General features: G+C 37.8%; 1 protein-coding gene across 1 annotated transcript in view; it reads right to left on the bottom strand.

Moving 5' to 3' along the window:
• Positions 1-18,990, bottom strand: part of LOC121378663 (meiosis inhibitor protein 1-like) — a 121,060-nt gene that overhangs the window by 62,921 nt on the left and 39,149 nt on the right. Inside the window, exons 10-17 of the mRNA XM_041506942.1 lie at positions 15,490-15,589; positions 14,458-14,592; positions 13,654-13,797; positions 13,195-13,333; positions 11,956-12,110; positions 10,011-10,144; positions 5,951-6,050; positions 3,607-3,718 (exon numbers count right to left, since the gene is read on the bottom strand). Coding sequence (XP_041362876.1) covers positions 3,607-3,718; positions 5,951-6,050; positions 10,011-10,144; positions 11,956-12,110; positions 13,195-13,333; positions 13,654-13,797; positions 14,458-14,592; positions 15,490-15,589 — 1,019 coding nt within the window. The remainder of the gene's footprint in view (positions 1-3,606; positions 3,719-5,950; positions 6,051-10,010; positions 10,145-11,955; positions 12,111-13,194; positions 13,334-13,653; positions 13,798-14,457; positions 14,593-15,489; positions 15,590-18,990) is intronic.

Raw genomic sequence — 18,990 nt, 5'->3', positions numbered from 1 at the left:
TCTGTGACCAAAACTTGCTAAAATAAGCTGTATACAAAGATAATCTCAACAATGTTTAGACGTCATCTGTGACCAAAACTTGCTAAAATAAGCTGTATACAAAGATAATCTCAACAATGTTTAGACGTCATCTGTGACCAAAACTTGCTAAAATAAGCTGTATACAAAGATAATCTCAACAATGTTTAGACGTCATCTGTGACCAAAACTTGCTGAAATAAGCTGTATACAAAGATAATCTCAACAATGTTTAGACGTCATCTGTGACCAAAACTTGCTGAAATAAGCTGTATACAAAGATAATCTCAACAATGTTTAGACGTCATCTGTGACCAAAACTTGCTGAAATAAGCTGTATACAAAGATAATCTCAACAATGTTTAGACGTCATCTGTGACCAAAACTTGCTAAAATAAGCTGTATACAAAGATAATCTCAACAATGTTTAGACGTCATCTGTGACCAAAACTTGCTAAAATAAGCTGTATACAAAGATAATCTCAACAATGTTTAGACGTCATCTGTGACCAAAACTTGCTAAAATAAGCTGTATACAAAGATAATCTCAACAATGTTTAGACGTCATCTGTGACCAAAACTTGCTAAAATAAGCTGTATACAAAGATAATCTCAACAATGTTTAGACGTCATCTGTGACCAAAACTTGCTAAAATAAGCTGTATACAAAGATAATCTCAACAATGTTTAGACGTCATCTGTGACCAAAACTTGCTAAAATAAGCTGTATACAAAGATAATCTCAACAATGTTTAGACGTCATCTGTGACCAAAACTTGCTAAAATAAGCTGTATACAAAGATAATCTCAACAATGTTTAGACGTCATCTGTGACCAAAACTTGCTAAAATAAGCTGTATACAAAGATAATCTCAACAATGTTTAGACGTCATCTGTGACCAAAACTTGCTAAAATAAGCTGTATACAAAGATAATCTCAACAATGTTTAGACGTCATCTGTGACCAAAACTTGCTAAAATAAGCTGTATACAAAGATAATCTCAACAATGTTTAGACGTCATCTGTGACCAAAACTTGCTAAAATAAGCTGTATACAAAGATAATCTCAACAATGTTTAGACGTCATCTGTGACCAAAACTTGCTAAAATAAGCTGTATACAAAGATAATCTCAACAATGTTTAGACGTCATCTGTGACCAAAACTTGCTAAAATAAGCTGTATACAAAGATAATCTCAACAATGTTTAGACGTCATCTGTGACCAAAACTTGCTAAAATAAGCTGTATACAAAGATAATCTCAACAATGTTTAGACGTCATCTGTGACCAAAACTTGCTAAAATAAGCTGTATACAAAGATAATCTCAACAATGTTTAGACGTCATCTGTGACCAAAACTTGCTAAAATAATATATAAGGAAGGAAATGTTTTATTTAACGACGCACTCAACACATTTTATGTAGTTACATGGCGTCAGACATATCGTTAAGGACCACAGATATTGAAGGAGGAAACCCACTGCCACCACTTCATGGGCTACTCTTTTCGATTGGCAGCTAGTAAGGGATCTTTTATATGCACCATCCCATAGACAGGATAGCACATACCACGGCCTTTGGTGTACCAGTCGTGGTGCACTTGCTGGAGCGAGAAATAGCCCAATGGGCCCACTGATGGGGATCGATCTTAGACCGACCGTGCAGCAAGCGAGCACTGTACCATTGGGCTACGTCCCGCCCAAAATATATAAGAGACATTTCTCTGTGTACTCACTGCACAAAAAACCCCACAGTGTTTGTATTATAAAAGACATCCTATGTGAGTACTCACAGCACAAAGATAGTGTTTGTATATATTATAAAAGGCATCCTGTGTCTGTATTCACTGCACACAAAAACAGAAAATGTTTGTATATATACTCTTCAAAAAAAGAAACGCAAAAGGGTACAAATGGGTTATAACTCCGATTTTATGTTTCCTACCGGTTCATGCTTTGTGAATATAAGGTCATTGCATGTCCCAAACACATTCCCACGGTTACATTCGATAAAACGCAGCTACTGTACAATAAAGTTCCAAAATGTGAATATTCGCAAAAACGCAGCCACGTGCAAACCATGTCACCAATGCACGTGCGTTGTCTGCACGTGCAACATGAACACCGACAGTATAAAAGTGCAGGGTGTTCGCTTGCCTGGCCTCTGTATCTGGCCGATAGTTGACAATCCAGGACATGCCACGTCTCAGTGAACCGCAGAGAAACAATGCCATCGGCCGACTAGACGCAGGCGAATCCAGAACGGCCGTTGCCAGGGCATTCCATGTGTCCCCAAGCACCATCTCCAGACTGTGGGACCGTTACCAGCAACATGGATCAACACGTGACCTCCCTAGATCCGGTCGACCACGGGTCACTACCCCCGGGCAGGACCGCTACATCCGGGTACGCCACCTTCGGGAACGATTGACTACTGCCACCTCCACAGCCGCAGCAATACCAGGTTTGCGCAGGATATCCGACCAGACCGTACGGAACCACCTACGTGAGGTAGGAATTCGTGCCAGACGTCCAGTTCGAGGTGTCATCTTAACACCACAACACCGTCGACTCCGACTGCAGTGGTGCCAGATTCATCGACAATGGCCTCAACTGCGATGGAGACAGGTGTGGTTCAGTGACGAGTCCCGATTTCTGCTCCGACGTCATGATGGAAGATGCCGCGTGTATAGGCGTCGTGGTGAACGTTATGCGGCAAACTGCGTGCAGGAAGTGGACAGATTCGGCGGGGGTAGTGTCATGGTGTGGGCAGCCATCTCACACACTAGCAGAACTGACCTGGTCCACGTGCAGGGCAACCTGAATGCACAGGGCTACATTGACCAGATCCTCCGGCCACACATCGCTCCAGTTATGGCCAACGCCAACGCAGTGTTCCAACATGACAACGCCAGGCCTCACACAGCACGTCTCACAACGGCTTTCCTACAGAACAACAACATTAATGTCCTTCCTTGGCCATCGATATCACCGGATTTGAACCCAATTGAGCATCTATGGGACGAGTTGGACCGACGCCTCCGACAGCGACAACCACAGCCCCAGACCCTGCCCGAGCTGGCAGCAGCCTTGCAGGCCGAGTGGGACACCATCCCCCGGGACGTCATCCGTACTCTGGTTGCTTCAATGGGCAGGCGGTGCCAGGCAGTTGTCAACACACGCGGAGGCCACACCCGGTATTGACTCCAGATGACCTTGACCTTGGTGGTGTGTCCTATCACTTACTCACAATGGACTAGAGTGAATTGTGAACAATCCTGCAACATTTGGTAATTATCGGACTCACCATTCAATAATTAAATCAATTCTCCAAATGTTACGACAATGTGGTTTTGCGTTTCTTCTTTTTAAGAGTATATTATAAAAGATATCCTGTGTGTACTCACTGTACACAAAAACAGACGTTTACATGTATTATAAAAGGCATCATATGTGTGTTCTCACTCCACAAAGAAACAGACAGTGTTTGTATATATTATAAAACATTGAGATTGTAAACTTGTGGTTTTAAACAGACATTACTTTTATTATATATATTGTAGAGGACATCCTATGTGAATACTTACTGCACAAAGAAACAGACAGTGTTTGACACACAGCAAGGGCAAAGAACTGAAATCCACACAGCCAGCAAGGAAGCTGATGATGATGTGTTGAAGATCTTCCACCGACCACTCTCTGATCAAACATAATACATGACTCAGTGTGTTCAACATAAAACAATATACTCATCTGTAATAATCTTATGTCATCCACTCTCTGATCAAACATAATACATGACTCAGTGTTCAACATACAACAATATACTTATCTGTAATAATCTTACATCATCCACTCTCTGATCACACATAATACATGACTCAGTGTTCAACATACAAAATATACTTATCTGTAATAATCTTACGTCATCCACTCTCTGATCACACATAATACGTGACTCAGTGTGTTCAACATACAACAATATATTTATCTATAATAATCGTACGTCATCCACTCTCTGATCAAACATAATACATGACTCAGTGTTCAACATACAACAATATACTTATCTGTAATAATCTTACGTCATTCACTCTCTGATTAAACATAATACATGACTCAGTGTGTTCAACATACAACAATATATTTATCTATAATAATCTTACGTCATCCACTCTCTGATCAAACATAATACGTGACTCAGTGTTCAACATACAACAATATATTTATCTGTAATAATCTTACGTCATCCACTCTCTGATCAAACATAATATATAAGACTCAGTGTTCAACATACAACAATATACTTATCTGTAATAATCTTACGTCATCCACTCTCTGATTAAACATAATACATGACTCAGTGTTCAACATACAACAATATACTTATCTGTAATAATCTTACGTCATCCACTCTCTGATTAAACATAATACATGACTCAGTGTTCAACATACAACAATATACTTATCTGTAATAATCTTATGCCATCCACTCTCTGATTAAACATAACACATTACTCAGTGTTCAACATACAACAATATACTTATCTGTAATAATCTTATGCCATCCACTCTCTGATTAAACATAACACATTACTCAGTGTTCAACATACAACAATATATTTATCTGTAATAATCTTACGTCATTCACTCTCTGATTAAACATAATACATGACTCAGTGTTCAACATACAACAATATATTTATCTATAATAATCTTACGTCATCCACTCTCTGATCAAACATAATACGTGACTCAGTGTTCAACATACAACAATATACTTATCTGTAATAATCTTATGCCATCCACTCTCCGATTAAACATAACACATTACTCAGTGTTCAACATACAACAATATATTTATCTGTAATAATCTTACGTCATTCACTCTCTGATTAAACATAATACATGACTCAGTGATCAACATACAACAATATATTTATCTGTAATAATCTTACGTCATCCACTCTCTGATCACACATAATACATAAGACTCATACAACTCAGAATGTTCAATATACAACAACATATTTATTTGTAATACTAATGGATTCTATTAATAAGAATAGGCAGTAATATTTTTTATCACACATGGATTAAATGTTCACAGGCTATGACATTTCAAATAATAAGATCTTTTCAACTGGACATTGAGAAGTTTACAATGAATAATCCTATGACTAATATGTTTACAATTAATACCCTATGGTTATGTTTATGATTAATAAGCCGATGGTTGATATGTTTACGATTAATAAGCCGATGGTTGATATGTTTACGATTAATAAGCCGATGGTTGATATGTTTACAATTAATAAGCCAATGGTTGTGTTTACGATTAATAAGCCTATGGTTATGTTTACGATTAATAAGCCTATGGTTGATATGTTTACAATTAATAAGCCTATGGTTGATATATTTACGATTAATAAGCCTATGGTTGATATGTTTATGATTAATAAGCCTATGGTTGATGTTTACAATTAATAAGCCTATGGTCGATATGTTTACGATTAATAAGCCAATGGCTGATATGTTTACGATTAATAAACCTATGGTTGATAAGTTTACGATTGATAAGTCTATGGTTATGTTTACGATTATTAAGCCTATGGTTGGGGAGATGAAAGAGTTGGAGGCAGTTATAGAAACTTTAACATTCATGACTTTAATCAAGTTTAAGTGGAATACATGACACTAAGTTGAAATATCATCAAATATGTCAACTTTTAACTAAAATTTAATTTGGTTGTAACTAAATGATGATACAGTTAGACTGATGAAAAATACCTGGATACTGAGATAGGTGAGAAATATGTATTGAAGGAGAGAGACAGACTGACAGACAGCAAGACAAACAGAGATGGAAATTGCCAAATTGTTGACTGTTGTGCATGACATGCGAGTGAACACTAATAGGAAGACACTTACGCGAATCCGTAGATGTAGGAGAAATAGAGAACAGTGATGAGAACCTGAGACGCCTCCAAGTCTGTGACTGCCAGAAGATCGCCAACTTCCCAGTCACTTACTGGAATAACAACAGGTTTCACAAATCATTCATTCCAGGCACACTTGTTTTCTTTAGCGATACCATTAGATCATACTCATTTATTCATCATTGGCTACTGGATGTTAAACATATGGTAGTTCAGAAATGTAATCTTCAGAGAAAACTTGCTATATTTTTTTTATTAGCAGCAAGTGATCTTTTATATACAAACAGAATAGCACACATATCACAGCCTTTGATATACAATGTACCAGTCGTGAGGCACTGACTGAAATGGGACAAATCCTAATCAGAGAACAGGTCTATCAAGGGATTCAATCCTTCGACTCGAGCATCACATTTACTTACACTTTTGAATGGGCCTTTAATATTTACTGAATGTGGCAAATATCCATATAGTGATAAGTGTGAAATATTAAAATTACAGTCCCCATACTTTCTAGAGTTCCATATTCAGTAGGGTTATTGTTTTGAGAGCGACTCGATATACATGTATATATATATATCAGGGAACATGTAGTTTTTAAAATCATGATTAGTGATATTTCTTGTCAACTTAAATTGATTAGCAACAGCTGTTTAATGTTTTAAAATTGTGTAGTGATCTCTGAAATTTGCGTAGTGAATTGTGACACAATACAGAACAAAATGTTCCCTGCATAAATTTATATAAATACACACACACACACATATATATATATATATATATATATACACACACACACACACATATATATATATATATATATATATATACACACACACACACACACATATATATATATACACACACACACACACATATATATATATATATATATAAATACACACACACACACACACATATATAAATACACACACACACACACATATATATATATATAAATACACACACACACACACATATATATATATATATATACACACACACACAGTAGAATCTCATTAGTTTTTTGTTCGGTGAACTCTTATATTAACTGCTGATGTACACGAAGGAAATGTTTTATTTAACGACGCACTAAATTATCGGCGAGGAGTCGACTCAGTAAGGGGGAAACTGTTAGGGAGTAGTTTATTCACTATGTAAGGGGAAGACTGTTGGCGAGTAGTCGGGCAGAATGTGAAGACTTACGTTTCAGATTGTTGAGACTGCACTGGAACCAGTCAGGTAGAACGTGAAGACTTACATTTCAGATTGTTAAGACCGCGCTGGAACCAGTCAGGTAGAACGTGAAGACTTACGTTTCAGATTGTTGAGACTGCACTGGAACCAGTCGAGTAGAACGTGAAGACTTACATTTCAGATTGTTGAGGCTGCGCTAGAACCAGTCAGGTAGAACGTGAAGACTTACGTTTCAGATTGTTAAGACCACACTGGAACCAGTCGAGTAGAACGTGAAGACTTACATTTCAGATTGTTGAGGCCGCGCTGGAACCAGTCGAGTAGAACGTGAAGACTTACATTTCAGATTGTTGAGGCCATGCTCTAACCAGTCAGGTAGAATGTGAAGACTTACATTTCAGATTGTTGAGGCCGTGCTGGAACCAGTCAGGTAGAACGTAAAGACTTACATTTCAGATTGTTGAGGCCGTGCTGGAACCAGTCAGGTAGAACGTAAAGACTTACATTTCAGATTGTTGAGGCCGCGCTGGAACCAGTCAGGTAGAACGTGAAGACTTACGTTTCAGATTGTTGAGGCTGCGCTGGAACCAGTCAGGTAGAACCTGAAGACTTACATTTCAGATTGTTGAGGCCGCGCTGGAACCAGTCAGGTAGAACGTGAAGACTTACATTTCAGATTGTTGAGGCCGTGCTGGAACCAGTCAGGTAGAACGTGAAGACTTACATTTCAGATTGTTGTTGCCATGCTCTAACCAATCCGGCAGAACGTGAAGACTTACATTTCAGATTGTTGAGGCCACGCTGGAACCAGTCGGATAGAACGTGAAGACTTACATTTCAGATTGTTGAGGCCGTGCTGGAACCAGTTGGGTAGAACGTGAAGACTTACATTTCAGATTGTTGAGGCCGTGCTGGAACCAGTCAGGTAGAATATGAAGACTTACATTTCAGATTGTTGAGGCCGTGCTGGAACCAGATAGGTAGAACGTGAAGACTTACATTTCAGATTGTTGAGGCTGCGCTAGAACCAGTCAGGTAGAACGTAAAGACTTACATTTCAGATTGTTGACGCCATGCTCTAACCAGTCAGGTAGAACGTGAAGACTTACGTTTCAGATTGTTGAGGCCACGCTGGAACCAGTCGGGTAGAACGTAAAGACTTACATTTCAGATTGTTGACGCCATGCTCTAACCAGTCGGGTAGAACGTGAAGACTTACGTTTCAGATTGTTGAGGCCATGCTCTAACCAGTCGGGTAGAACGTGAAGACTTACGTTTCAGATTGTTGAGGCCATGCTGGAACCAGTCAGGTAGAACGTGAAGACTTACATTTCAGATTGTTAAGACCGCGCTGGAACCAGTCGGGTAGAACATAAAGACTTACATTTCAGATTGTTGAGGCCATGCTGGAACCAGTCGGGTAGAACGTGAAGACTTACATTTCAGATTGTTGAGGCCGTGCTGGAACCAGTCAGGTAGAACGTAAAGACTTACATTTCAGATTGTTGAGGCCATGCTGGAACCAGTCGGGTAGAACGTGAAGACTTACATTTCAGATTGTTGACGCCATGCTCTAACCAGTCGGGTAGAACGTGAAGACTTACGTTTCAGATTGTTGAGGCCGCGCTGGAAGCAGTCGGGTAGAATATAAAGACTTACATTTCAGATTGTTGAGGCCATGCTGGAACCAGTCAGGTAGAACGTGAAGACTTACATTTCAGATTGTTGAGGCCGCGTTGGAACCAGTCAGGTAGAACGTGAAGACTTACATTTCAGATTGTTGAGGCCGCGCTGGAACCAGTCGGGTAGAACATGAAGACTTACATTTCAGATTGTTGAGGCCGCGTTGGAACCAGTCGGGTAGAACGTGAAGACTTACATTTCAGATTGTTGAGGCCGTGCTGGAAGCAGTCGGGTAGAATATAAAGACTTACATTTCAGATTGTTGAGGCCGCGTTGGAACCAGTCGGGTAGAACGTGAAGACTTACATTTCAGATTGTTGAGGCCGCGTTGGAACCAGTCGGGTAGAACGTGAAGACTTACATTTCAGATTGTTGAGGCCGTGCTGTAACGTAAAGACTTACATTTCAGATTGTTGAGGCCGTGCTGGAACCAGTCAGGTAGAACGTAAAGACTTAAATTTCAGATTGTTGAGGCCGTCTTGGAACCAGTCGGGTAGAACGTGAAGACTTACATTTCAGATTGTTACGGCTGCGCTGGAACCAGTCGGGCAGAACGTGAAGACTTAAATTTCAGATTGTTGACGCCATGCTTTAACCAGTCAGGTAGAACGTGAAGACTTACATTTCAGATTGTTGAGGCCGCGCTGGAACCAGTCAGGTGGAACGTGAAGACTTACATTTCAGATTGTTGAGGCCATGCTGGAAGCAGTCGGGTAGAACGTGAAGACTTACATTTCAGATTGTTACGGCTGCGCTGGAACCAGTCGGGTAGAACGTAAAGACTTACATTTCAGATTGTTGAGGCCATGCTGGAAGCAGTCGGGTAGAACGTGAAGACTTACATTTCAGATTGTTACGGCTGCGCTGGAACCAGTCGGGTAGAACGTAAAGACTTACATTTCAGATTGTTACGGCTGCGCTGGAACCAGTCGGGTAGAACGTGAAGACTTACATTTCAGATTGTTACGGCTGCGCTGGAACCAGTCGGGTAGAACGTAAAGACTTACATTTCAGATTGTTACGGCTGCGCTGGAACCAGTCGGGCAGAACGTGAAGACTTAAATTTCAGATTGTTGACGCCATGCTTTAACCAGTCAGGTAGAACGTGAAGACTTACATTTCAGATTGTTGAGGCCGCGCTGGAACCAGTCAGGTGGAACGTGAAGACTTACATTTCAGATTGTTGAGGCCATGCTGGAACCAGTCGGGCAGCTTCGTGTACATGAGGATGTCTTGTTCCACCAGCTGCGAGAAGACGTTGATCAGAAACTCATCCAGAATGGGCTTTATTTTCCTGATGTCATCTCTGGTAAAAACACAGGTAATAATCGCAGTTCTATGGAGAACTTTGTTTACTTAGTTAAAGATAAAGTTTGTTTTGTTCAACGACACCACTAGAGCACATTGATTAATCAATCATTAGCTATTGGATGTCAAACATTTGGTAATTCTGACTCATAGTCATCAGAGAAAACCTGCTACATGTTTTCTAATGCAGAAAGGGACTTTTTATATGAACCATCCCACAGACAGCAAAGCACATATTACAGCCTTTTACCAGTTGTGGTGCACTGGTTGGAACGAGAAAAACCCCAATTAGTTGAATGGATCCACTGAGGTGGTTCGATCCTGTGACACAAGCACCTCAAGCGAGCACTCAACCAACTGAGCTAAATCCTGCCCCTTGTTTACTTTGATACAAGTTGATAATAAACAGGTCACATCAGACATTCATAATGTCATGAGAAACTCATCCAGAATGGACTTCATTTTACTGATGTCGTTTAGTACAAACATAGGTAACGATATCAAGTCTATGGATAGCTTTGTTTTCTTTAGAAATAATTTTATACTCAGAAACTCATCAAAAACTGACTTCCTTTCTCTGATGTCGAACAATTTTAATCTCGTATAACAGAGTTAATGATAATGACCATGGCTTATTAAATAGTGTAAAGTAAATTTGGTCATTGTAGTAAATGACCATTATATTACACAGTATTTATAACTTGCTGCTTAAAATTCTCTGTTGTTTTGTTTTGCAAATCCAGCATATTTTGATGTTTGTAGTAATTCCAAATATATTTTAAGTGAAACAGAAAAGGTAGGTAGCTCAGTAACTAGGACTTTAGGTTCGATCTATAATCTTGTTTTATTTAGATATAGTATCATAAAAGATGTCTTCATTTTCGCAAATGTATTTATATATCACCAAATTGTCTAGATTAGCAAAGCACTTTCTAAAGTATATTTATTTTTTATTTAGTATACTACAGTATAGATAAATTCCCGCCCAATGAAAATATTTTATATACTGTAAATGAGGATAAGTATAGCAAACAACAATAGTTAGTTAGCATGCACATTACTGCAATGTTCTACTAAATTCAAGATGTCTGTAAGCTGCATAATGTCGAGATTCGTCAAAAACATTATTTCAGCTGATCCTACAATTTAAGTTAAAGTTCTATGTTGCTAATATGTCACTTACTGGGATTTCACTAAATTTTAACATTGCTAATATTTTATGATTTACAGTACTTAATGCAATACAAATAATACATTTTGAAATACTCATAAATAAACAAACTCAGAAACCTTATCATAATCTATCTTCTGTAAGACACCTTTTCTCGGCATTTAAATAAAGCATTTGAAAAAGCTACAATGTTAATTAAAAAAATAAACTCATGCATTCAACTAAATGTACTGGTAAAAATACAACAAAAAAAAAAGAAAAAAAGATTCAAAGTTTGTTTTGTTTAATGACACCACTAGAGCACATTGATTTATTAATCATTGGCTATTGGATGTCAAACATTTGGTCATTTTGGTATAGTCTTGGAACGAAAACCTGCTACATTTTTCCATTAGTAGCAAGGGGTCATTTATATGCACCATCCCTAAGACAGGATAGGACATACCACGGCCTTTGGTATACCAGTTGTAGTGCACTGGCTGGAACAAGAAATAGCCAAATAGGCCCACCAATGGGCATTGATCCTAAACTGACCACGCATCAAGTGAGTGTCTTACCACTGGGTTACACACATCCCACTCCCCCACCCCCCAGTTAAAATACCAACTGAGATTTACAAGATGATAAAAGCAACTGACCGTGTCCACTCTTTGAGTACGATGACCTTGACCGCGAGCCCCGACCCTGCCACTCTGATGGAGAAGTCGGCCATGATGGAGGTGTCCATGTCGTACAGACTGTTGAACGACTGGACAACTTCCTTGTGTGTCGTGTCGGTCTCACTCCACACTTTCTGAAACATCACAAAAATTAAAATTCCTCAACCTCTGTAGTAATAAAAACAAAAAAAGTAATGCAGGCATTTTGTAGCAAAAATAGAAATTCAAAAGCAATTAATGAAATATTTTTAAGTTTGTAAAACAAAAATGAAGCAGCTTACAAAATAGAGAATACTAAAATTTGTGTCCATTAACTACACGAATTACAATTAGATACCATTTATCTTACAATGAGTTGTTTACATAGAGAAAACTACACGAATGACCATTAGATACCAATTATCTTACACTGAGTTGTTTACATAGAGAAAACTACACGAATGACCATTAGATATTAATTGTCTTAAACAAGTTGTTTTAAAAACCGTATCTAACGCAGCTTAATTAAAATAAATTAAAACATCTTTTCCAACTAAAACTTATTTACATCCCTATAGCGTTTACAGTTAGCTTATGCATCAGACAAACAATTTCAGGTCAATTTATACGGAACAAAGTAATTGATTTTGATCATCTTTTATTTTATTGGATGGTATGGCAGTGGTAACCTGGTCATCAGCTATAAGCAGCTAGTCGAAGGCCTTTAAATTGTTATCACACATATGTGTGTTAATAGTATGTGTTATACAAAATAATTAACGACATTCTCACCAACGGTTGCGTAAGAAATATACAAATTATATATATTTTTTTTTAATGAAAGACATACACATGTAGTTTATAGCCCAGATTTGACAAATACATAAAAGTACAGCAGATGCAATATGTCAGAATATCCCAGAAGAAAGCGGAGACGTTTGATGAAAATAGGCAAGTGAACATTTATCAGCACAGTTCGAAATGTTTAGTCATTCCAAATTAAACACAAGGTTAAGATTGTAATATTTAATTATAAATCAAAAGCTACTACTTGTAGTAATAAAATATAAGCAAAACAATGGAATATTTACATTAAAAATGCAATAGTATTACGTAACTGGTATTGTTATGTCACTGTCATGTTAAAATGAAAGTAATAATTAGTATGTCCTGGCACTATTGAAACACGAAATACAACAATGGACTGATTACAACCATCATTTTGACTACGACACATACACATATCCAAGGTAGCAGGTGCTCCTCTGCAATTTCAAGTAAAATGTTTTTTATCTCTGCAATGTCCGTATCCACCTCTGAAGCTGATTCTTTGCTTTGCCTGTCTTTGGAAGAACTCACAAGTTTGGGCTGGCAAAATCTGGCATTAAAAATACAATAGAAAAACAAAGAATGGAAAACAGTTTAAGTCAGCTTCAGAGATAAAATCACTGATACATAGACTAGTGACAGACGGATGAATTGATGACCAGACAGACAGATGAATTAATGGATAAATGGATGGATGAATTAATGGGTGGATGGATAGACGGACAGATGGATGGACAGATGAATGGATGGATGGACAGATGGACATCAGATGGATGGATGGACAGATGAACATCAGATGGATGGATGGATGGATGGATGGATGGATCGATGATTGGACAGACAGACATCTGGACAGACAGAAAGACATACCTGGCTGCTGCCGACACTATGGTAGAGTATAGATCGATGATCTCCTGGCTGGGAGCCTGGATCAGGTCGTTCAGTTTGCACATTGCGTTCTTCAACATGTTCACAATAATAAAATACGGGTACGGTCGAGGCAGATACTCCTCTCTGAAACATGTTCACAATAATAAAATATGGGTACGGTCGAGGCAGATACTCCTCTCTGAAACATGTTCACAATAATAAAATATGGGTACGGTCGAGGCAGATACTCCTCTCTGAAACATGTTCACAATAATAAAATATGGGTACGGCTGAGGCAGATACTCCTCTCTGAAACATGTTCACAATAATAAAATATGAGTACGGTCGAGGCATACTCCTCTCTGAAGTACACCAAGGAGAGGAATGTGTTTAAACACACACCAGCACATTGTTTAATAAGCTGTTATTTTATTTTATTGTTTATTTTAGATATACTATACTGGACATACCAACAAATCACATTCTACAAACAATAATGACATGTGGCTACAGATGCATTCTTTCTATTAACATATGCAACATGAAGATGATAATACCTAAAATCTATAACTGTTTGGTACAGAGCTCCCTGTATTTATAACACAGAACATGATGCAATTTGGTTTACTTCTTTTCTTTCTAACAGGATGCGACTAGGAAAGACATGATCAAAACGTAATTGGATATAGGCACAACAATAGAGTCCACATACTTACTAGCTGAACAGGTGGGTTATAAATAATAGTCTACATACTTCCTACCTGAACAGGTGGATATAAATAATAGAGACCACATACTTCCTACCTGAACAGGTGGTTGGTACAGCTGAGCACCTGTACGAAAACAGGCAGGTGGTTACAGTGAAGGCCCTGGTCCACCTTCGACAAGCAGTGCATGGCTGATGCATTGTTCACAAACAGAGGGATGCTGAGGGGCTGTCTGTAAAACAACACAAATCTATGTTATCTGGCTTTAAAAACATTCCAACCTCACCCCCACCCCCCTTGCATTGCTGAGGTGTTGTTCACAGAGGGATGCTGGGGGTCTGTCTGTTACATAAAACAGATGTTATCTGGTTTTGAAAACATTCCAACCTCACTCCCCAACACCTGTATTGCTGAGGCATTGTTCACAGAAGGATGCTGGGGGTTTGTCTGTAAAACAACACAGATGTTATCTGGTTTTAAAAACATCCCAACCTGCCCCACCTCCCTGCAGTGTTGTGGTGTTGTTCACAGAGTGATGCTTGAGGTGGGGAGGTGTTGTCTACAACATCCATTTTGTCCCAGCATCCTGACCATAGTGTGGTCAATATGATTTAATGACAAAATGAATAAACCCACAATCACCTGACAGGTGTTGACCGATATTCACTGTTGTCAGTACTAACAGAAATACTCTGTAATTATAAATGAGAGAAGATTAAGGAACTGTAATCCATGTGAATAAACTTTGGACCCTTCCACTTTGTGTTCTCATTGATGCACCACACTGCCATTATATGTGCCACAAACTAACTCTGACAAACCAACAATAGGGGACTTGGGGACTTGGGGACTTTCTGTATAGACTACTGACCTTGTTAGGCTACTATAGTTCCCCAGGCCAACAGACATATTTCTTACTTTTTATGCTTGCTGTCAGTGATGTGCTGTGGAGAAAGTATTATATGGCAACCTTCAGTTTAAATTATACTGAATTTTACAATAAATTATTTGTATTTAATTGCAATAAATTACCTATACAGAATAAAGTCTTCACTTACTGACTTTTACTTGTAATAGCTACAACAAAAAAAAGAGTCCAATGTAGCAAGCATTAATCAATACAGCATACCGTACAAGCATGGAGTCAAGCAACACAAAAGCCTTTTCAAGAACATTGAAGTTCTTTATCTTCATGAGTATTCCAATAGCCATTAACACAGACTCAACCCCTGTAACAGAAAACAACAATAAGAATGAGTATTCCACTAGCCATTAACACAGACTCAACCCCTGTAACAGAAAACAACAATAAGAATGAGTATTCCAATAGCCATTAACACAGACTCAATCCCTGTAACAGAAAACAACAATAAGAATGAGTATTCCAATAGCCATTAACACAGACTCAATCCCTGTAACAGAAAACAACAATAAGAATGAGTATTCCAATAGCCATTAACACAGACTCAACCCCTGTAACAGAAAACAACAATAAGAATGAGTATTCCAATAGCCATTAACACAGACTCAACCCCTGTAACAGAAAACAACAATAAGAATGAGTATTCCACTAGCCATTAACACAGACTCAACCCCTGTAACAGAAAACAACAATAAGAATGAGTATTCCACTAGCCATTAACACAGACTCAACCCCTGTAACAGAAAACAACAATAAGAATGAGTATTCCACTAGCCATTAACACAGACTCAACCCCTGTAACAGAAAACAACAATAAGAATGAGTATTCCACTAGCCATTAACACAGACTCAACCCCTGTAACAGAAAACAACAATAAGAATGAGTATTCCAATAGCCATTAACACAGACTCAACCCCTGTAACAGAAAACAACAATAAGAATGATGCATATTTTGGCCACCTAAAAGTTCCAAGTTTATTTTGTTTAATGACACCACTAGAGCACATTGATTTATTAATCATGGACTACTGGATGTGAAACGTGGTAATTCTAACATATAGTCTATTGTTGGACTACTGGATGTGAAATGTGGTAATTCTAACATATAGTCTATTGTTGGACTACTGGATGTGAAACGTGGTAATTCTAACATATAGTCTATTGTTGGACTACTGGATGTGAAACGTGGTAATTCTAACATATAGTCTATTGATGGACTACTGGATGTGAAACGTGGTAATTCTAACATATAGTCTATTGATGGACTACTGGATGTGAAACGTGGTAATTCTAACATATAGTCTATTGTTGGACTACTGGATGTGAAATGTGGTAATTCTAACATATAGTCTATTGATGGACTACTGGATGTGAAACGTGGTAATTCTAACATATAGTCTATTGTTGGACTACTGGATGTGAAACGTGGTAATTCTAACATATAGTCTATTGATGGAAACGTGGTACTGGATGTGGATGTCAAACGTGGTAATTCTAACATATAGTCTATTGTTGGACTACTGGATGTGAAATGTGGTAATTCTAACATATAGTCTATTGATGGACTACTGGATGTGAAACGTGCTAATTCTAACATATAGTCTATTGATGGACTACTGGATGTGAAATGTGGTAATTCTAACATATAGTCTATTGATGGACTACTGGATGTCAAACGTGGTAATTCTAACATATAGTCTATTGTTGGACTACTGGATGTGAAATGTGCTAATTCTAACATATAGTCTATTGTTGGACTACTGGATGTGAAACGTGGTAATTCTAACATATAGTCTATTGTTGGACTACTGGATGTCAAACGTGGTAATTCTAACATATAGTCTATTGATGGACTACTGGATGTCAAACGTGCTAATTCTAACATATAGTCTATTGTTGGACTACTGGATGTGAAACGTGGTAATTCTAACATATAGTCTATTGATGGACTACTGGATGTGAAACGTGGTAATTCTAACATATAGTCTATTGATGGACTACTGGATGTGAAACGTGGTAATTCTAACATATAGTCTATTGTTGGACTACTGGATGTGAAACGTGGTAATTCTAACATATAGTCTATTGATGGACTACTGGATGTGAAATGTGGTAATTCTAACATATAGTCTATTGATGGACTACTGGATGTGAAATGTGGTAATTCTAACATATAGTCTATTGTTGGATTACTGGATGTGAAATGTGGTAATTCTAACATATAGTCTATTGTGGACTACTGGATGTGAAACTGGATGTGAAATGTGGTAATTCTAACATATAGTCTATTGATGGACTACTGGATGTGAAATGTGCTAATTCTAACATATAGTCTATTGATGGACTACTGGATGTGAAACGTGCTAATTCTAACATATAGTCTATTGTTGGACTACTGGATGTGAAACGTGGTAATTCTAACATATAGTCTATTGATGGACTACTGGATGTGAAATGTGCTAATTCTAACATATAGTCTATTGATGGACTACTGGATGTGAAATGTGCTAATTCTAACATATAGTCTATTGATGGACTACTGGATGTGAAACGTGGTAATTCTAACATATAGTCTATTGATGGACTACTGGATGTGAAACGTGCTAATTCTAACATATAGTCTATTGTTGGACTACTGGATGTGAAATGTGGTAATTCTAACATATAGTCTATTGTTGGACTACTGGATGTCAAACGTGGTAATTCTAACATATAGTCTATTGATGGACTACTGGATGTGAAATGTGGTAATTCTAACATATAGTCTATTGATGGACTACTGGATGTGAAACGTGGTAATTCTAACATATAGTCTATTGTTGGACTACTGGATGTGAAACGTGGTAATTCTAACATATAGTCTATTGTTGGACTACTGGATGTGAAACGTGGTAATTCTAACATATAGTCTATTGATGGACTACTGGATGTGAAATGTGGTAATTCTAACATATAGTCTATTGTTGGACTACTGGATCTGAAACGTGGTAATTCTAACATATAGTCTATTGATGGACTACTGGATGTGAAACGTGGTAATTCTAACATATAGTCTATTGTTGGACTACTGGATGTGAAACGTGGTAATTCTAACATATAGTCTATTGTTGGACTACTGGATGTGAAATGTGGTAATTCTAACATATAGTCTATTGATGGACTACTGGATGTGAAATGTGCTAATTCTAACATATAGTCTATTGTTGGACTTGTGGCCACCTCGTACTGAGTTGAAGATGAAGTACTTCCCATCTACCCACAAAACCTGCTTCCATAATCCATTGCTTCTGAGAATAGTAATTTAAAATGTTTCACAATAACATAAAAATGATGCAAACTGTTGTTAGTTTTCAAAAATATCAACAAAGTTTGTTTTGTTTAATGACACCACTAGAGCATACTGATTTACTAATCACCCGCTACTGAATGTAAAACTTTGGTAATTTTGACATATAGTCTTAGAAAGGAAACCTGCTACATTTTCCCATTAGTAGCAAGGGATCTTTTATATGCACCGTCCCACAGAGAGGATAGCACATCGTTTAATTTCCCTTGAAATACCATAACATATGAAACTGAAAAATTACATTTAGGTGTTTCATAATATGAAGGTTTGCACATTATTATTGTGTCGAAAATGCATTGTATCCGAGTTTAAAGGCATGTTTTTTTTTGTTTTTTTTATACTACATACACACTGTACATGT

The sequence above is a fragment of the Gigantopelta aegis genome, chromosome 8 (genome assembly GCF_016097555.1).
Source record: "Gigantopelta aegis isolate Gae_Host chromosome 8, Gae_host_genome, whole genome shotgun sequence".
Taxonomy (NCBI): Eukaryota; Metazoa; Mollusca; class Gastropoda; order Neomphalida; family Peltospiridae; genus Gigantopelta; species Gigantopelta aegis.
The sequence above is the reverse complement of the archived record's forward strand: the minus strand, read 5'-3'. Positions and strand labels throughout refer to the sequence as shown.